The sequence below is a fragment of the Anoplopoma fimbria genome, chromosome 20, assembly GCF_027596085.1.
Source record: "Anoplopoma fimbria isolate UVic2021 breed Golden Eagle Sablefish chromosome 20, Afim_UVic_2022, whole genome shotgun sequence".
NCBI lineage: Eukaryota > Metazoa > Chordata > Actinopteri > Perciformes > Anoplopomatidae > Anoplopoma > Anoplopoma fimbria.
The window spans coordinates 23,979,150-24,001,059 of NC_072468.1; the positions used below are offsets into that span (position 1 = coordinate 23,979,150).

The window sequence follows — 21,910 nt, forward strand, 5'->3', positions numbered from 1 at the left end:
ACTAAAAATATTGTATAATTATGTAATTTAATGTAATTAATAAATGTTAATGTAATTAAACTGTGTGAGCGTAGTGACATTATACAATATGTAATTAGTTCAACATGTTTAAAGAAAAAAGGAAAGAAAAAGTGTGTTCCTATGTGTTCCTTCATAGTTTGTCTCTTCAAAAAAAAAAAAAAAAAAAAAAAAAACCATTGAATGAGAAGGTGTGTCCAAACTTTTGACTGGTACTGTAGTAAAAAAACAAGTATTATAAATAAGTAATTAAAACAGGAAATTCCATGTGTTCATTCATAGTTTGGATGTCTTCAATATTAATCTACAATGTAGAAAAATATAAAAATAAAAATAAAAATAATATCAATAAAACATTGAATGAGAAGGTGTGTCCAAACTTTTGACTGGTACTGTAGTAAAAAAATATATATTATAAATAAGTAATTAAAACAGGAAATAATATTAAATAAATAAAAGTAAAAAATCCACAATAACTAAAAATATTGTATAATAATGTAATTTAATGTAATTAATAAATGTTAATGTAATTAAACTGTGTGAGCGTAGTGACATTATACAATATGTAATTAGTTCAACATGTTCAAAGAAAAAAGGAAAGAAAAAGTGTGTTAATAATTGTATAATAATGTAATTTAATGTAATTTAATGTAATTTAATGTAATTAATGTTAAAATGTTAATGTAATTAAACTGTGTGAGCGTAGTGACATTATACAATATATAATTAGTTCAACATGTTCAAAGAAAAAGAAAAAAAGTATCTCCTAAGTATCGCGAGAACCCATCAAAACTCAAAGGAAAAACCCCAAGTTCTCGCGATACTGTAGCGGTCCTCCCTTTGCGATTCACGTAGCCCTTACGTCATTCTTCGAGCGTAGCTGCGTTGCGTAAGCCGAGCGCTACGTCACTTTTACTGCGTAGCTCAGAAAACACACCCAACGAGAAGGGGAATGTCTGCTGGTGAATGATCGGGTGTTTAGAGGCGGCAGGGAGAGTCAACGTTATGGGTGAGACTGCACGTATATGTTTAATTCAAAACCCCTCTTTGTGGATGATTTGTGTTTGATTGTAGTAACTTTATTAATGACGTGTCAGTGCCGCAGTTGTCTGGAGCAACCAACGCCCAGCCGTCCGTCCGCCTCCAGCTGGATGGAGCTAACAAGCTAACTGAGCTAGCCGCTGCTTCACTAGCATGCTGTGAGAGTCATTTCCTGCCTTCCAGTGAAGGTTTCTGTCTGTGTTAATGGCCAGCATGAGAAGCCACCTTGTTAGGGTTTAAATGCAAACTTATTGCATTTAAAAACAGGTTCAAATACTACTATATTATGCAGAATACAGGCATTATAGTGATTAGTTCAAAGAAAAAAGGAAAGAAAAAGTGTGTTCCTTCATAGTTTGGATGTCTTCAATATTAATCTACAATGTAGAAAAATATAAAAATAAAAATAATATCAATAAACCATTGAATGAGAAGGTGTGTCAGTAATAAAAACAGGAAATAATATTAAATAAGTAAAAGTAAAAGATCCACAATAACTAAAAATATTGTATAATAATGTAATTTAATAAATGTTAATGTAATTAAACTGTGTGAGCGTAGTGACATTATACAATGTGTAATTAGTTCAACATGTTCAAAGAAAAAAGGAAAGAAAAAGTGTGTTTATATGTGTTCCTTCATAGTTTGGATGTCTTCAATATTAATCTACAATGTAGAAAAAATAAAAATAATATCAATAAACCATTGAATGAGAAGGTGTGTCCAAACTTTTGACTGGTACTGTAGTAAAAAAACAAGTATTATAAATAAGTAATTAAAACAGGAAATAATATTAAATAAGTAAAAGTAAAAAATTAATGTAATTAAACTGTGTGAGCGTAGTGACATTATACTAGTAAAAAAACAAGTATTATAAATAAGTAATTAAAACAGGAAATTCCATGTGTTCATTCATAGTTTGGATGTCTTCAATATTAATCTAAAATGTATAAAAAATAAAAAATAATATCAATAAACCATTGAATGAGAAGGTGTGTCCAAACTTTTGACTGGTACTGTAGTAAAAAAACAAGTATTATAAATAAGTAATAAAAACAGGAAATAATATTAAATAAATAAAAGTAAAAGATCCACAATAACTAAAAATATTGTATAATAATGTAATTTAATGTATTTAATAAATGTTAATGTAATTAAACTGTGAGCGTAGTGACATTATACTAGTAAAAAAACAAGTATTATAAATAAGTAAACGGAGTAAGAAAAGGAAATAATATTAAATAAGTAAAAGTAAAAAATCCACAATAACTAAAAATATTGTATAATAATAGTATTATAAATAAGTAATAAAATAATGTAATTTAATGTATTTAATAAATGTTAATGTAATTAAACTGTGTGAGCGTAGTGACATTATACAATATGTAATTAGTTCAACATGTTCAAAGAAAAAAGGAAAGAAAAAGTGTGTTTCCATGTGTTCCCATGTGTTCCTTCATAGTTTGGATGTCTTCGATATTAATCTACAATGTAGAAAAAAAATAAAATAATAATAATATCAAAAAACCATTGAATGAGAAGGTGTGTCCAAACTTTTAACTGGTACTGCAGTAAAAAAAACAAGTATTATAAATAAGTAATAAAAACAGGAAATAATATTAAATAAATAAAAGTAAAAGATCCACAATAACTAAAAATATTGTATAATAATGTAATTCAATGTAATTTGTATAGTAAACATGCATTTGGCTTTTTATGTGGTTTTTTTTTTGTGCCCTAGATGGAGCTGCATCATGAGATCAATACTATTGATACATACTGTGTATATATTACATCTCACATCCACTGTTTATACTGTTTTTTATTATTATTATCTGTTATTTATCCAGCACGTTGCACTGCACCTTTACTGCTTCTGGTTAGATGCTAAAACTGTACTTGTACTCTATGCAATGGCAATAAAGTTGAATCTAATCTAATGATTGATTTAGATTAGATTAGATTCAACTTTATTGTCATTGCACACAAGTACTAGTTTTAGCATCTAACCAGAAGCAGTAAAGGTGCAGTGCAATGATGCATCTACAAAGCCGAAGCTGGAAGATTGTGTCACTGTGGTGCATAAAGAAGGGCACGGCTGGCTGTCGTCTAATCTGGATTACAGTGGATCTAATTCCTCAGAGTTCACGTTTGACTTTTTCTTTTTTAAAGTTAATTGGCTTCAGACCTCAGGGTCAGAATACTGTACCTGGTGATTCCCTCAAACTACAACTACAAACTCACACACTTATCTATGTATCTGCCACCACTTCCTTTAGCAGACCTGTCAGACATGGCCAGAAAGGAAACCGACAGTTGTTATTTTAAATTGACAGTTCTCGCAATTTCCTTTGCCATTAAAAGAAAATCAGCTTTGATAAAAGATGGTGGTGGTTTGCTAGTTAACCTTTTTGCAGAACCCAGGATATATCATGATTCACAAACTGAAGCCGTACGATGCGGCTGAGATTAAACTGCACGTCCTGTAGGCAAATCTGCAAGTCGCAGTGTCACACAGAAGACATGTGGGTTGCTGTTGCGGTTGGCAGGCAGATGCTCCAAAAGTGAGAAGCAGAAATCCTCTCCTAGCCACGGGCTAAAAGAAAAAAAGCTGCAACAGTGAACGGGTCTTGCTTTACGGTGCTGCTGACATTAAAGGAGCAAGTAGAGTGGAATATGCTCAACACTGGCCAACTGTCTGTGTTGTTACAGTAGCCAAGATCGTGAATCATTTTGCCTGAAGCTTCTCTCAGCTTGGGAAACTGATTCTGGAGACAGAATGGTTTGTTTGTCAGATGGCCTGAGATTGATTCTCTGTTGCTTTTTTTGTTTTTGTGCTCTCACCCTTTGCTTTCTGACCATGGAAACGCTGGCCCTTCCTGCACATTGGGACAACATTACATCGATCTACACAAAACAGCAGTACAAACAGTGAGTATTGATATTATCTTTATCATTTAAAAAGCATATCAGTAAGGTTTTTACAATCATCCTGTACAACCAGCGTCGTTAAACTCTGCAGAACGTAGTTTTGAAGTTCACTCAATATCTCAGAATCTCCAGTTTTCTCCAGACTTATAAACATGCTCAAAACATCTTGAAAACATTTGATTTAATTGTTGCATCTTGGATTTGAACATTTTATTAGTTGTACATTTCTATATATCTTCAATGAAACTGGAATAAGCAGAAGTTGTCAAACATAATTGGAAAGAAATGTTTATCTAATTTAGAATCTACTGGAGGGGAACATTAGGGTTCAGGTGGTTAGAAGACCGGGATTATATTTCACTTTTGGCAGTGTGGGAGTGGCAATTAAAACTCCTTTTTTTTAATCCTACATTTAAAGCTGTAGTGCAAGATAAGATTTTATTTGTGGGTTTAATGTGTGTAATTTTTTTACTGTCTTTACAGCAGCAAAAGAATCTGGAAGGATATGTCGGCTTTGCAAGCCTCCCCAACCAAGTGTACAGGAAGTCTGTCAAGAGGGGCTTCGAGTTCACCCTGATGGTCGTGGGTAAGAACACATGCTGCTCAGCCCTCCGTTTGCTCTTATTTTGTATGAATCATTTCATTGTATTTAATGTGGTTGGCATTTTTAAAATTCCTTCATTGTGGTTTGTTTTTGAAAAAGAAAGATTGTGTATGTGCACATGCACAGTCATTTTATACACAAGGGACATGCCTCCGGCTTTGTAGTGATACTTGCTGAGTCAGAGAGGAGGGGTAAAGCGTTGCATTGCTTTAGTTTGAATTCATCTTGATGTCAGGTCCTTGACACTGTCTGCCAGAACAGAACATTTGGGATGGATTTATCGAGAGCTGCACTCAGCGAATCAGAAATGGAGACATTCTTTTAAAATGTCTGGATGTGGTGGTTGATACTGAGCCAAGATCCTCCTCGGCTGATCAGTCCCTGTTTGGAGGGAAAATGTTTCCTCGGGTCAAAACCATTTCCTGTGGTGGGACCGACAGAATTTACCCAGCATGCCTCTAAGAATAGTGCGTCTCCCATTGCGTTTCGACCACACTTTGTTTCTACAGGTTTTTTGCTAACATACCGCTGATAGACTTCAGTGTCATGTTCGTGTGCAGCCATGTTTTTGCTATTATTAGGTACATTAGAACATTCTCATGAAAAGGCTCTTGGAATTTGGTCGCTTCTATTCTCTGCAGAGTCCTCAGTGAAAGCTGCTGGACGGTGACCAAGTAGTCCTCTGGGTTCTGTGAATGCTTCAATGTGTTTGCAACAAAAAGCTTCATTTTGGGAATAATTCCAGATAGTGCTGCACCTAATGATAATTTTTTTTACGATTTAATCTAACAGTTATATTTTTCTTTAGTCATTAAACCTAATAACTCATTTATCAGTTACTTTAATTATTATTTTTTACATTCCTGATTTAGTATAATAACCCAAATTGAAATATGAAAACTTGTCAGCTTTCAATATTTTAGTAAATCTTCTGTTGAAAACAATCAAATGCAATAGGATTTCTGATCAGAAAAACATTGGACATGAAAATCAAAACGATTACTTTGACATAGATTATTTTAATTACTGTATGTCGATGAAACAGTTTGCCTGTATTTTTACTTAAGTACTTGACTTAAAACGGTTAATATATTTATGACATTTCATCGCGGGAGTAATATGCCAAAAAAATAAATTCACCAGTTTGGGACCCAAAAAACATTTAAAAACATCACAAACTGTAGCAACATTCCATTTTCTCACTCATATATAGTTAACGTAAACAGAAAATATGTTTAACAGTTGAATAACAATGTTAGATGATGCATGTAACATCATATTACCATAACAATATCATTTTTTATTTGCAGATTATACGGAGCAACACATTGTTGGGTCTCTGTCTAAAATACTCCCACACTTTATTGGACCGTGTGGGCAAGTTTTGTTAGCTGCAGCTGGTCTCAAGGGGGGGGGATGGTTTGACTGGGCGCAGCCATTCTTGCGACGCTCCGACGCACATTCTGACAATCGATGTATTTCTGTAATCTATGACTGCAAATACGTCGACGGATCGCCTCTAGCCCTAATTTCAGAAAAGATACAAACAAGGAAAGTAGAGGAGGTCCTCTGGGGGTGTGGTAGTTAAATGCTTGCCATTGTTTTTGTGGTATCACCCTCTTGCATGGACACACACACACACACACACACACACACATATTCAGCTTTTCTTGGCACCGATGAGCTCTGAGCCCACATGTCCATGTCGTGCAACGCGATGCGTCACCAGTGTGGTGTGAAAGAGGAAAAGAGGATGAAAGAAAGAGGAAGGGAAGGAGAGAGAGAGATGGGACTGGTATCACCAGCAGTGACTGGCACGTCGACCCAAGCCTCATGCAACACATGACCCAACAGCCTGTTCAGTTCACAGACTGCAGAGCCACTCATTTCACAGGCCTGTCATCACTGCATGCTGCAGTAAATTTAACAAGCGCATACCCATGGCTGGACATGTACCACAAACAAATGCTACAGTCCGAGCTCCACACATTACCCTTTTGACTGCAGCTCTGGTGTAAATGGGGGCTCGTTAAATATTGACTTGTGGCCGTCGGCCAAGGCAGGCAGTGTCAGTGGTCGTTTCCACTAATGATTCTTTTCATTGGGAGCTTGGAAACTGGGCACACAATGGCCAACCAAGCTTGAGAAGCCTCCCAGACCACACAGCCAGTCAGCTGCACATAACAAGACTCATTGTCTGTGTTGTTGTCTTAGCCTTTTAACTGTTAACCCAAATGGATTAATGTCCTGGGCAAATGTCAGTCTCATCCCCGGGCAGATGGCGTGGCCTTTGATTGTCTTTAGGGTGTCAACGGGGATCTTTGTCTGGATAAAGTACAATAAATATATTTGTTTTATTCCAAGTAAAGCATTGCTTTACACTCTGACCTCCTTACCAACTATAACATGAATAGTACAGGACACACTATTCATGAAATACTGATTTCTCTTCCTTTTTGCTTTTTTCCCCAGGTGAGTCAGGGTTGGGAAAATCCACGTTGATCAACTCACTGTTCCTAACAGACCTGTATTCAGCAGAGTATCCTGGACCATCACATCGAATTAAAAAGACTGTACAGGTACATTTTGGCAAATGTATAAAACCTTTTAGCCGAGATGTTGGACACGGTGTTAGCAACAAAAATAACCTTGGCTACACAGACAGAGAGACGTGCCACAGGTTTTTATTTTTGTACAGCACTTGGTAGACCAAATACCAGAGTGGAATGGCATTGAAAAGCTTTCACACTTTGTGGTTGTGGCTGTTTAAGATGCTCTAGCTTTGGCAGCTATCAACACCATCAATGTGACATTTTATTTGAAAATGTTTTTTTACTGTCCATACATCTGTGTTAATGCCAACTTAATTATTATTATTTTTTTTTCAATGTGCTTTCACAGTTAATCTACTTGGGAGCTCCATCTTAAGTAGCTTAACTGCCTTAAAGACTTCTAAGATGAATACAGTAACAGTAAACTTCTCTACTTGCTAGTTAAGAGTTACACGAGCAACTGGACCATTAACAAAGCAACGTATTATCATAAAAACATACCTGAATGCACTGTTAACAAAACATAGTGATTTACATTATTACGGTGCAAGTAAACATGCCCTTATCAACATAGAAACAATCACCCCTCAAGTTAAACATTAGCATCATGGTTATATATATATATATATATATATATTATATTATATTATATTATATTATATTCTTCATCATCATCATAACATCTGAATATTGTGAGGAGAAGAGAATTATGCGTTTTGGTGACAAAAGTCTCTGGTCCTTTTTTTAGATTTATTCGTATATTGTGATGAGATTTGATTGGCTGGATAAGACATACAGTAAAACCATAGTCTCTCATTGTGGCTCAAACCAGTCAGCATCACTGTCAGCTCCTTCCATAAATCTTCTTCTTCCCCAATTACACACCGTAGTCCTGAATCTTGAGTGCCTCGAGTGCTGCACTTTATCTGTCTGGCTCCTGACTTACAGCGTAGCTCGCTCCAGATGCTTGTGTGTATTTTCTAGCTTCTCAGCATAGTTAGCTAATGGCACAGTCTGACATGGCCTGCTGCTGCACGCCACTTCAAGTGTTTTTTGCTTGAAATAAATGATCTGTGATGCTATTTGCTGACTGATAATTATTTCACACCCTTTTACATTTGGTTTAAACGATTTGGTTTCTAAGGCACAGTTTGTGGCAGAAGTAAACACAATATGCAACTCTTCGTTCTCTCCCCTCCGTCAGGTGGAGCAGTCCAAGGTTTTAATAAAGGAAGGCGGCGTCCAGCTGCTGCTCACAATAGTTGACACTCCAGGGTTCGGAGATGCCGTCGACAACAGCAACTGGTAAGGATCGCCACCACTTCAGCTCAGCACAGATAACATTCCTTTATTTAGGATCCTTAAAAATGTCAAAGCTGTTCTCCTACATTCCTATTTCAAGGGGTGCTTCTGGTTGTTTGTTTTTAACGGAAGCTGTCATTTGTGTTTTATTCAGCTGGCAGCCAATCATCGACCACATAGACAGCAAGTTTGAAGACTACCTGAACTCAGAATCCCGGGTGAACAGACGACTGATGCCCGACAGCCGAATCCACTGTTGCCTGTACTTCATTGCCCCCTCGGGACATGGGTGAGTCTGAGAGACAAATTCTTTAGTCAATGAATCCCTTTTACTTTTTTACGCTTTTGCTCAGAACCGCAGCGAGAATCAAGCTCTTGAATTGTCAATCGAAGTAGGGATTGTTTGGTCTCACAAAAGGAAAAGGGGTGGAAGTGAGTAAAGAATAGTGTAAGGAGGGAAATGAGAGGTCAAGAGTGCCCCAAAGGTCAGAAAAGCAAGTTTTCTGACTGAAAATAAAGGTTGCCAGGTCAGATCCCTGAGCAGTCTGGAAAATCCAGGGAATGTAAGTCATTATGGCTCTTCCTCTTCCTTCTTTGGCATTGTCAGCCACGCTTTCAACTCCCCACTGCCTCCACAACAGATTAGTGGCCAACGACATGAAGCTGTGGTCATGCAGTGTGTGTGTGCAGTAACTTACTTTCTTTATCTCCTACAAATACACCTTCTCCCCCCCCAGGCCACTGCTGTAAATGATAATGCAGCTGCTCGTCTTGCAAAATGAGGGTTAAAACTTGTAAAAGGGCTAAGACGCTGGCAGGATGCCCAGCTGATGATACTGATCGCTAAATGTTTCATAAAGAGATGCCTGCGTGGTATTTTAACTGTACTGTTTATTATTCACAAGCCACCAGATCTTCTGTAGTTAGTTTGCAGCTCAGATGTGTTTGTCTTATCTTCCTTTTTAAAATATGTGTACGTGTCTGGTGTGATGCACTGTTCAGACAAAAAGCAGAAAATGTGTCAGGAGTGAAACTGAGAAACTTCAGTGGTTGTTTCCTGTCCTGAAAAAATAGCTGTTGCTGGTTTTTGGTTGATAACATGTTGAAATCCATATATGGTTTTAAAATGATGATAATGTGAAAGCTTTGCCAGAACTTGGTAAAGGTGTGAATATTGACTGGGCTCAAGATTTGATTCGACTATGATTCTCCTGACGATTCTTGATGCATCTCAATGTATTGCATTCATATTTATTATACTACAGCACATGGCTACTTTCTAAATTTAAACAAGCAGTCAGAACTCTTGACAGTCAGTAATCTGAACTCCCTTTTTATTTTAAAAGTGCTTTAAAAAAATCAGACCAGAACAGTCTACAACATAAAGTGCTGCATCTTTTTAAACACCAGTATCTGTTGTAAGTCTCTTCATTACATAAACATTACATCCTCCTGCAGTGAATTTAAAGTGGACTGTGAAGGTTTTCACATGGCAGCTCTCTGACAAGCCACTGAATGTTTTGTTTTACTGCATGAATGAGCCCCAGCAGCTAGCAGACTTCAGCTAGTTAGTTATTTACTTTTCCCTACTCGTAGCTCCTCTACTGTTACTCGGATTAAGACGACAGGATTAACAACACCACGGTTGAATTTCAGCCTGCATGCTAGTTGTTTCTTTGTTTCAGCCCAGCATTGTTGCAACAGAGAAGCTGATATTGGTAGGGAGAGCAACAATTTACAGGCTGCTGAGTGCCTTCTCTCTCTGCTCCGGCTTCACTAGGTGTGTTTAAGCTCCGCCCTCTGTGAAACCCAGAGATCAGGAGGTGACGAACAAAGGTGACAGACAATAAATGAGTCATGCACTGAGTTTAAATGAAACTCGACTCCTGCATCGATGCAGAGTCGTTTACGTCCACATTTCCACCCCTCTAATACTAAAGGCATTTGACCTTTTAAAAAATAAAATTACAGGAAGAGCTTTTGCTGTTTACATGTGGAGGGCTGGCTGGTTGTTTGTGTCTACCCAGTATGTGTATATGCAAATGTAAACCGTGTGCTCACATGTCCTTGAAGCTGTTGACCATGACTCACTATAGACAATGATAAGTGTTTATCTTCTTCTCTCCTTGTGTTTTTTTTTTTTTTTTTTTGGTCATCCTTCCTCTATCGGTCTGTCCTCTGTGAGACATTGTGTTTGTACAAGCTTGTCCTCTGTACGCACACAAGCAGTACTTAAGCCTTGAGGATGGGCAGCGTATGTCCTCACACACACACACACACACACACACACACACACACACACACACACACACACACACACACACACACACACACACACACACACACAGAGAAAGCATCCCCTCATAACACCAGCTGACTGCTCTCACACAGCAGCACAATGACCTCCAACACTGAGAGACAAACTGAACATTGAACTCCCAGCTGAACTCTGGTGGCCGGTTTCCTTAGAGGTTTGAAGACGCTATGACTCATTAAGTAAAAAAATCACATGAACTTTTCCCCCAAACTGTGGTTGATTAAAAAGAAAATATATATAAAAATGATTTTTTTTTAAAAAAGGTGCTTTTTGCTTTAGCGTTCAGGTTCAGTGCAGCACTGTTCCATAAATTGACCTGCATGGCTGTTGGCGACGTGACTAACATCCCGCTCCTAAAACTAACAGCATCAAATTCTGCTTCGAGGCAGATTTGGACTCAGAGGGGTATTTCAAAGAATCAAAGAAGATGAATATCTAACAAAACACTGAGTGAAATCTATAAATCAGTAAAGTCAAGTGTTATTTATTCGGCACAAAAACAGCCCAGAATAGCGCCGCTTTCCCACGGCTACCAGGTCATTTTCTTAGACATTACAAACATCAATCATGCAGCTTCACAGAAACGTTTCTATATTTAGTAAAGCTCCTCTTAATGGTGTGTTGTCTAAGGAAGCCAAAATATGAAAACAAATTAATGAAGATCCAAAAAGCCAGCCAGCCCCTAAATATCCCATTTACTCCTATAATGACAAGGAGTAACATCTGTTTGATTCATTATTTTGTACCTAAATGTGCTGGACAGGCAGTTCAATTTAAGATATCCATACTTATTTCAAGGTACATGGTTTTTACAAATGATTTTGACAGCGCTTGCCGTATCCATTTAAACTACAAACTGTATCTTTGTCTCCACGCAGACTGAAGCCCTTGGACATCGAGTTCATGAAACGGTTGCATGAGAAAGTCAATGTCATCCCGCTGATCGCCAAAGCAGACACCCTCACCCCAGAGGAATGCCAACAGTTCAAGAAACAGGTCAGTGGTTTCCACAGCTGCATACTGCTGCAGAAAAAATATACTTTTTTACTGTGGTCATTGGTGTGATGGCGCAAATGTTCTTCAGTCATGCAAAGCCAAAGAAAGTAGATCCTCTTTCGTTTTACAGCTGTTTGTACAATGATTCACTGTGAGGAGGGTTTACCATAAATATCAATACAAAAAGAAAGATTGATATGTAGTTTTGCGGTGTGCTTTTGTACAAAGTGTTTTGCTTTATTACGCACTCAGTTAGTGAACATCAACCTATTTTAACCATTCATGCTACGTTTGAGTTATGCAAATTAATTTAAATTAGAAACATATGAGGTAACAGTAGAACCTTCAATGTTGTTGACGGAAACAAAATATCTTAAACATGGAGCCAGGCTAAACATGACTCAATAAGTCATTATACTGCATGAAGTCATTCTATTTTTACCAAAATAGAGTGAGGAGGATACAATCTACAACCTGTACCTTGACTAAAGACTATATAGCATCCAAAGTCACACATTTTAATGGTTTCATGATGTGAGACATTTGCAGTGTCAAGACGACTGGTGAGATTAAAAAAAACACGATTAACATTCAAGAACCAAAGAAAACAGAGTATACAAAAAAATGTGACTTTTGTATGTGTCAGGCAGAGTGTCAAACAAATTCGTAGTATAATGTTTAAAAATGATGTAATGCAACCTTTACAAGAATTTCACATCACATCATTTTAAATAAAATTTAAAATGATGTGATGTGAAATTCTTGTAAAGGTTGTTTACTTTATTAAAATGTAACTTCTCTGCCATAAGTTGCTAAAAGGTCTTTTTACTGCTAGATCATGCGGGAAATCCAAGAGCATAAAATCAAGATCTACGAGTTCCCGGAGACGGATGACGAAGAAGAGAACAAGCTGGTGAAGAAGATAAAGGTACCGTGTGTCACCTGATGTGTCATATTTAATACGTGTACTGGTTTGTTACAAATCCAGATACTTTAAACTCTTGTGTTAATGACTTCAAATGCTGCTGTTGTTGTTCTTCTAGGACAAGTTGCCACTGGCCGTAGTAGGAAGCAACACCATCATCGAGGTGAACAGCAAAAGGGTCAGAGGGAGACAATACCCCTGGGGGGTTGCAGAAGGTATGAATGTTTTACTTGGTTAAATATTACCACGTTTTAAAAATAAGAAATGTTCCCATGTTGACCTGCGTTGTTAAGCTGACTGACTTCTTGTTTTTCCTTCTAGTTGAAAACGGGGACCACTGCGACTTCACCATCCTCAGGGATATGCTCATCAGGTACTGGAAAAAAAACAAAGAGGAAAAGGAACCTGCATGATTTACAGTTAATACACAATTCAATCAACCAGGCGGCTGGAAAAAGGGCAACATTTCCTTTCAAAGACTTGTATGATACGATTTCTAAATTAGCAGGCAGTTAACTCTATGGAATTATGAGGGTTTTAAGAAACAAAATATTTATGTTGATTCTGCCGACTCATCGGGACAGCCCTAGTTTCTAATAATATACGATTTATCCTACAAAATAACTGAAAATCAGTTATTTAAATATGATAGTGTTGCAGCGGACAGACCAGTTGAAACATTACTCGGAGCATTTTAAATATTTGGAATGCTTTGTCGTCTCTCCCCAGAACACACATGCAGGACCTGAAGGACGTGACAAACAACGTCCACTACGAGAACTACCGCAGCAGGAAGCTGGCTGCTGTCACCTACAACGGAGTGGACAACAACAGGGCTAAAGGTCAACTGTCCACCAAGTAAGTCCGGGACAAAGTACACTGGAGACGGGAGTTTTACTCAAAGCAGGCAGGATAGAGTCACTTCTGAGTAACACTGACGACTGCCTTATTTTTACCTAGAACCTAGATAACGTTGAATAGAACCAGACCTCTGAATTGCTGGTAATATTTAGGTCTTACGTTTATTTAGCCTTTTTAGAATTGAATTTACCCCCTTAAATATTTGATTATCCAAATGATGCTAAATATTTGTTAGCAGGTCTTATCTTCTACCAGGTGTTTGGACAGAAACAGAGCTTATCTAAATGCTTGATTCTGTTTTCAAACATCTGCACCTTAATGGTCGTACACACTATTAGGATGTCATTCCAGTATGCTGAATGGAATTGATTTATGCAGGTGTGTTTGATATAGTATGGTTCACATATTAAGATTTGTTTGCTTTAAATTTAACTTGGGGGAACCTGCAGAAACCCCTGATAAAACCAACATGGCCGACATTCCGTTTATAGAAATGAATTTGCCGATGGCTGAGTTGTTGTCTGACTTGTTTACTCCCATCCTAATTTATTCAGGTATTTATATTTTCATCTGACTGGACACGTCTTACGTTGGGGGATTTCATTCATCGCCCATTCGTTCTCAGTCTGCGATGTTTAACAAACACTCGATGATTCTGCTTTAGTCGCAGCCTCTCACTGCACTACTTTGCATTAAATCATGCCACTGATTTTCATACGTTTTCATTCAAAGCACCATGCAGCTTTCTCATTCATGTACACACAAGCAAAACGTCTAACTCACTGAGCTAAAGTTCCAGCTCTACAGCTGAACGGAGGCCTCACACTGCTGAAACTAACACACACACACACACACACACACACACACACACACACACACACACACACACACACACACACACACACACACACACACACACACACAAACGGCTCAACGTTTGGCAAACTCTGCTAATGTGTTTGACACCCAGCTCACAAAGCACACATTGTTATTTCTTTTTCAAACTTTTTTTTTTTCCTTTTGCAGTGAAAAAGTAGATGAAGTCACAGAACATGTCTTAGAGACTGTAGTTTTATTTTAGTGCATGAACTCATTATCGCATGCTGTGTGTGTGTGTGTGTGTGTGTGTGTGTGTGTGTGTGTGTGTGTGTGTGTGTGTGTGTTTTTTGGTTGTATGTGTTTTTGTTTTTTAGACTTGACACGGTTGAAGGAATGTAAGTGGTGATTTTTTTTTTCTATTATTTTTGAGACCCTTGTGTATGATGATCGTTTCTCTTCTCTTCCTCCTCTCTCGCCTGTTGGCTGCATCGGGTGTTTTTTTTCCCTCCCTGTTGACTTAAGTCTGCCTCCCACCAACTTCCCCCTTTTCAGTAGATTTTTCCAGGAACAGCAGGGAGAAAAATCGTGAATTGCGAAACTTATGAATGTAGTTTTTTAGCTATGAATGTGACGCCTTCATTTATTTTATTCCCAACAACAAAGCCTTTCATTCTCTCCACTTGCTGCTTCCATCTGCTGTTAGCTCTGCTTGGAGAACTAACAGAGACCTGAACATGAGATATATGGAGTGGTTAAGAATTATTGCTAGGTTAAGACAACATTAATGTCCTTTCATTACACTGAAATTACTTAAAGCTACAATTTAGAACATTTTAGCATGTGTTTAATGTTACTGGCATCTATAAACAAACTACAGCTGCTGAAGAAGCAAACGCAGATAATCTGTAATAATAGGATACATTCCTTTCTATATGACATCAAGTTGAAAACGCACTTTTTGTATCAAACAAAGCCAATGAAATCTTGGTTTCAGATCTAAATAATTTCTCTGTAACCCTTAATAAACAGGACTAAATCTACAAAGGTGTTTATCACTGAATAAGCAGAGCTATGTTAGTGGCTATTATTCAATAAAACATGTCGACTGAAGCTGCAGGGAGGAAAAGTATGCAGCAAAAATAACATTGGACTTTTATTGTGAAGAAATAATAGGAAATTAAATGTGTTTATCCACCGTTTTACAGCCGCTTCTTTGACCATGAAATATATCTGATCACTCTCTGATGCTGACTCATCCAATCTCAAAAGTCACATTGAAAAGACGTGTTAAACCATGACATCCGCTTTACCAGCTTAGACCCGCCCACTCAAAACCAGTGAGAAAAGCACAGAGAACAAAGTGATGACGTTAACCATAAACTGTTCAAAATCTACAAGGCCTGAGACTTCAATACCAGAGGATGTAGAAAATGCTTTAAATGCTGTCTAAGACAAACACAGACCTACACTTTATATATATATTTATTTTGATTAAAACAGTTTCTTTTCAGCTTTAAGATTGTATAGATGTCTATGCTGCACCCAAATCAGGATAAAACCGGCTTTAACTACAGGTCACCTCTCCACATATGTCATGACGGGTCTCTGTGCACTAACACTGCAGTAAAACATCCCCATGAGCTTTACTAACGTTTAACCCACCGCCTGCACTAACAGTCAGAGTTCACAGGTGCCTTGCGTTAGCTTTTGGTTCCCTTCTTCTGCCTCTCGGGAAACTCTCCTGGTCGGGTTGGTTTCCTGTTCCTGTCAAAGCCTTGTTGGATCCCGTCATTCCTTAATCTTTTTCCCCTCGCTCCGTTTTCCCTCCTGTACCCCGACATGATGTATTTCTGTGGGAAATTAGGGCTAATGTCACGATGGAGTCTGAGATTTGTATTATGTTACAACAATCTTCTCGACTGAAAGCACTTCTCAGCTGTTGTAGAGAAAACTTGGCATTTTTTACTTTGACCTGTTTAGAGAAAGCAGGTGAAAGAAAAACATGCTCCTTTCTCTTAATCTCCTTGATCAGTTTTCTAATCTGCATATGCAAACATATTCAAGAGGAGATGCAAAAATAAGATTTCTGTTTGCAAAAGAAATTGGGTGAAAGAGTTCAGTTTGTTTAAAACACTAAATTAAGTTCAGTAAATGTAGTTTTTAGCAGTCACACTGTCCTCAGACTGAAGTTTTAATGATCGTGACAACTCTAATAATTGGTGACGTTACTGTTCGCAAAGCAAACTGATGAGTACGCCGAAGCCTGTGATGCTCTGTAGTGCTGATCTAAATCTGTGTGTGTGTGTGTGTGTGTTTGCGTGTGCGCCACATCTCTCCCCGTGCAGGAGTCCCATGGCTCAGATGGAGGAAGAAAGGCGAGACCATGTGACTAAGATGAAGAAGATGGAGATGGAGATGGAGCAGGTGTTCGAGATGAAAGTCAAGGAAAAAGTGCAGAAGCTCAAAGACTCTGAAGCAGAGGTAACACACACACACACACACACACACACACACACACACACACACACACACACACACACACACACACACACCTGGTCTAATGAACACTGTGGTTCGTGCCCTGGTGATGTTACTCATCTGTCTGGGTTCCTTCCTTCCTCTTGTGTTGATGCGCTTCAGTGGTTAGAAGTGTAACTTGTTGTTGATTTGTGTAAATGGAGGTTCAGTTAAGTTCCCTCTTCTGTTCCAGTGTGTTTGCACCTTTTTTCTGTATACGGTTATATTACACCAAGTGCCTCCTCATCGTTGTTCATTCATCATCAGTAGCTGCAACATCCGGGTATGCTGACACATTAGTTCCATCGTTCCTAGAACTCGTACCGTTATTGGTGAAGTTTCTGGCCTCTCATCTTCTATGAGCTACAGAGACATTTTAAACTTTAAAAGTTTTTAAAAACAGGTTTAAGGGTCGTTTGTGCACCGAATGTACTTGTATTATATAATAATTATTATTATTAACTCTTTGCTGTTATTTGTTTTTATGTGATGTTTGTGTAAAACTTCACCATTTTGACAAAGAAAATCTTCAAAATCTTAATGGGATTATCTCGGCTAAATAAAGGTTAAAAAAAATAATATTCAGATGTAGAAGGACAATTCACACGTGTGTAACATGCAGGCTGTTGATGAGGGATCATGTCTGTATAATAAACAATATCTGCTGACACAATATGAATATATACGACAAGAATGTTGCTACTCTAAATAAGCTTAATCTTTTAAAAAAAGGTTAAGTTTGTCTATGCAGTTTCTTATTTGTGTGTCTGTTAAATAATTTGCCAATTTCTCTCTCTGGTTTTGTACATATTTTATTGTTTATTTAGCAGGAACTGCACAATACATGAAGTGTACCAGATCTAGCTAAAAGCTACATTTTCATCTCGGCCGAGGCAGCGGCAACATTGTTTTAAAATAAAATTGAAATGCTTAAAAGTACTGCACTCTCAGATACTCGGTAGTAAAGAATTCAAAATCCCAGCTTCCTTAACTAAGAAGCAGTTATGCCCAAATGTTGAAGACCAAACTTTAAAATTCAATGGTTTCATTTGTTGTTAAGCTCAAAAATATAACAACACAACAAGGCTGTTTGGTTTCTCTTTGATGCAGTTACAGTAGTATCTGTTTGAATCTCTCTGTATTCAGTTTAACAGAAGAAGGTATTGTTTTGTGTAGAAAGCTCTTGAGTCAACATGTTTTGCAGCCGGTGTTCAGTTTTATTTGACTGCATGTGTGACAGTACCTTTAGATACAGAACACTGATGTCCTCTCTTCTGTCCCGTCCGTCTCTCTGCAGCTTCAGCGGCGTCACGAGCAGATGAAGAAGAACCTGGAGGCGCAGCACAGAGAGCTGGAGGAGAAGAGACGCGTGTTCGAGGACGAGAGAGCGAACTGGGAGGCCCAGCAGCGCCTGGAGCAGCAGAAAATGGAGGCCTCCAGGTACGAATGACACTCCCACTAAACTCCTATATCATGACATTTACCTGGAGGGTAGATTGGTGGTAAATAATAGAGCAGTGCAACCTGGTGGCTTTCTGACACTAATGCAGAATAAGAAGCATCTCTTTTGCCAAGTAGGTTTTTACATACTAAGACTTTGCCTTCGTATTTAGTCCATAAAGGTCACAATAAACGTAGTCAGAGACGAGAAAATGTTAGAATCATGAATATAGAACAAATCTACAATAAAAACTATGTAAAATATGAGTTTAAACTGTCTTTAAAACTAAAAGGATGGAATATAAAATATTGACTATTGACAGAAAGATATATTCCATTTTCTCTGCATCATCAATGGACCGACAGAACATCTGTGAGTGAACTATTTAGACAGTTGGTGGTTCAGAAGCTCCACTAACTGTCCAATGAAACAGCAGTGTGTACTGTCACACATTCAGCACTTCCTTGTCTTTTATTTATTGTGTAACTCGTTGTGTCTGCCTCCATGTTGTGCTGATGACACTGTGGTAGCGTTGCTACAGGAACAACCTAAAAGTGTGAAACATCTTTCACTTCACCTTAATAACCAAAGTGGTGGAATTAGTTTTTTTTTTATACAACTGAATGTTTTCCACAGACGCTGGTCGTGTGGCTATTAAAGTAAACTGAAAGATGTGGAAGTTCTTGTATCAAGTTATCAGCCTTCAAGAACCTTAAAAGCTCCTTTGAGTATATTTCTCCACCCTTAACGATGTTTGACAAAATATTCAACAGTGAAAGTTAAACTTTACGAGGAAAAAAAACTCCGCTCATCTGCCTCTTTGCCACGTTGTGGGCGTGGTTTGAAAAAAGTCCCAGAAAAAAAGGAAGTTGGAGCACTTTAAGTTTCTGTATTTCGACATGTTACACAGGGAATTGGAATAGTTTAATAGTGTACAGTTGCAAGAGGGATTTAAATAATAATAATTCACTTCTGATTGGACAGCTAAAAAGTGGGCGGTCTTAGAGAGTGGCGCAATAAGGAGCTACAGAGAACTTTTGATTCCACAAACCTCCCTCTCCTGTTGTTAGATCAGGAGGAGGAGAGAGATGACAAGGGAGACTTTGAAGATTTTCAACAGGCGCTGTGTCACTGCAGCACAGACGGCTCATGCAGATGATGCTGCCTGGCATCTAATTGAGTTGAATTAGACCTAAGAGACATCGTATGGAAATGAAAGTGTTTTTACGTACTTATATCCAAACAAACATCTCCTCCTGTCTCTCTCCATATTGTTCCATTAGCTACTATGATCCACAAACGATGAAGTGTGATTTTATCTTTTAAATGATCTGTGTGACGAGGTAGTCGCCCAAATTCTCATTAGGTAGAATTCTTTTTGTAAACACCCGTTTATGCAGGATGAGTCCTCAAACATTTAAAACCGTCACAGAAGCTAAAGACGCTCCAACTTCACTTGGGCGTCACACGGCATATAAATACATCAGGCTTTTTCATTCTTTGTTTTATGTAAAAGTAAAAGAGCTGGACTTTATTCTACCGTTTGTGTTGTCTCTCTCCTCCTGCAGGACTCTGGAGAAAAACAAAAAGAAAGGCAAGATCTTTTAAAGAGACGGTCGGCAGGACGACCCCAAAACTCCAGTTTTATGTTTTGTTTGCCAACGTTGCCGGTTCAGGACACCCGTGTGTGGCACTGACATCACCCACCTCCTCCTCCTCTTTCTCTCTCTCCTTTCCCTTCCCTTCTTTTTTTTTTTTTCTCCCCTCCTCCCACCCCTCCTTGTCTCCCGTCCCTGCTATGTCTGCCAGCACAACTGTGCTCCCGCTCCCCGCCACTAGAGGGGGGTATTGTGGGTCTGTGAGGAGGTGGAGGGCGTCTGAATGTTCGGAGCCCCCCCTCCCCCCCGCTGCCTCGGGACTCCTCATTAAAGTATAAAAAAAATAACCCCATTTCAGAACGGCCAAACCCATATTATTATTTTAATAATTATTATTATTATTGATGTTATTATTATTATTTGTATTATTGTTGTTGTCCCTACCTGCTGCTCTCTCTCTTTCTTTTCACCCCAAGGTTGCTTCTAAATGACTGATGTGTACAGTTTTTATGGAGAGCACAGACAAAAAAAAAAAAAAAGAAATTTCCCATGAATCATGTCTGACTGTTGTACAATCAAGTTCTGGTGAATTTTTTTTGTTTACAGAGAAAATGAAAGTAACGGTATATGAACATTAACCCGACCTTCCTTCGTGTATTAAAGTGAGAAGAGGACAAGGCATTAACTAATCCTTTTTGTTTGGTTTCGAGTGTATCCGGTAAACTTTTAACCCTGCTTCTGTCACAGCGACAGAAAAGAAACGTGTCAACAAGAAAAACCTGAAACCAAGACAAACAATAAAATGCACCTTGGGCCTTTTTTTATAGATTCAAAAAAACAAAAACGGCTAAAGCTTTTTATTCTGAAATGTAACGCTTTCTTTTTCCTCTGTTTAGCTATTTTCCACTAGCCTTGGACCACCATTTATATTGTCATAAGTGTTATATTTCACTTTAGTTTATTTTTATATATACCGAGCCAGCTGGAGTAATAACTTCTTTTATATGTTTAGAAAAAAAAATCCTCAGAGACTTGAGAGCGGCGTCCACTGTTTAACAGAAACGTTCACATCTAACAGTGATCCATCGATGCTTTAAGAAAAAACAAACAATAATTCAATCACTCTGCGGTAACGGATCTGTGGAAAAATGAAGAGTCAACACCGCAGTTTGCTTTGGCTATGTACTCCATCTCTGTATTTTTAATTTTATTTTTCATTTGTATTGTACAAAGTCACTTAATAAACCTGTGATGATATCGAGGAGTGAGATTGGTGGTTTTTGAAAACTGGTGTGGATGCGTTTTAAAATGGCACTGTTTTGATGTTTAAATATTCATGTTGAGTTTGTATGGAAGCCCATCGGCGCCACTGTGATGAGAAAATCCTCCTGTAAGTCATTGTAGTGAGAAACGTTAAGATAATGACTTAAGTATCTCACAAATAATGACTTAGAATCTTAAAAATTATGACTTTGTATCTCACAATAATTCCATAGCAATTTAAACTAATGACTATCTCAAAATAATGAGGAACTTTATCAAAATATTTAGAAACCTTTATATTTTGCCCACATTTCTCAAAATAGTGAGATAAATAAATATAGTTTATCATTATATTGAGTCTTTCATCACAGTGTCTAAAATGTGCTTCCATAAATTGATTTGAATGATGGGCTTATCGTTTCCAGATTGTTTGTCTTCATTTTATTTCACCACTAGATGGCGCTGTTTGCCTAAAAGTGCTCAGAGTTGGCAAATGAGTCAAACTACACTGATAATATGTGACGTTTTTAATGAAACAATGACAAACTGACCAAACAAACCAAAGCTTTTGTTTATTTCCGTCAGTCTGATATTTAACAAAGTAAAAAAAAAACAAATGCAGATCCTCAATCTTCTGTGCAGCTCACTTCAAAATCAACATTTACCTGATGTTCCACCTTAATTACCCCCCAATATATTTACTGTGTCTGTTGGAAATAGAATAC

At 37.8% G+C, this 21,910-nt stretch overlaps 1 protein-coding gene across 2 annotated transcripts; it reads left to right on the top strand.

The window, feature by feature from the left end:
* The first annotated feature begins 3,973 nt into the window (after nt 1-3,973).
* septin7b (septin 7b) lies at nt 3,974-21,179 on the top strand. Of its 2 annotated transcripts, XM_054622420.1 has the most exons (14): nt 3,974-3,990; nt 4,474-4,576; nt 7,067-7,173; nt 8,351-8,451; nt 8,603-8,737; nt 11,644-11,761; nt 12,597-12,689; nt 12,805-12,901; nt 13,008-13,059; nt 13,416-13,544; nt 14,741-14,761; nt 16,712-16,847; nt 18,181-18,323; nt 19,893-21,179. In XM_054622420.1, the coding sequence occupies exons 2-14, from the start codon at nt 4,567-4,569 to the stop codon at nt 19,930-19,932; spliced, it is 1,182 nt and encodes a 393-aa protein (XP_054478395.1). In that variant the 5' UTR covers nt 3,974-3,990; nt 4,474-4,566; the 3' UTR covers nt 19,933-21,179. The 2 variants fall into 2 exon arrangements, with proteins under 2 accessions (XP_054478395.1, XP_054478396.1); XM_054622421.1 differs by lacking the exon at nt 14,741-14,761.
* The last annotated feature ends 731 nt before the right edge of the window (nt 21,180-21,910 follow it).

What these genes read in the sequence shown, in the direction of transcription:
- septin7b (XM_054622420.1), top strand. An exon ending in ATTGCCCCCTCGGGACATGG is followed by an intron (nt 8,738 to 11,643) that starts GTGAGTCTGAGA and finishes GTCTCCACGCAG; the next exon opens with ACTGAAGCCCTTGGACATCG. An exon ending in GCCAACAGTTCAAGAAACAG is followed by an intron (nt 11,762 to 12,596) that starts GTCAGTGGTTTC and finishes TTTTACTGCTAG; the next exon opens with ATCATGCGGGAAATCCAAGA.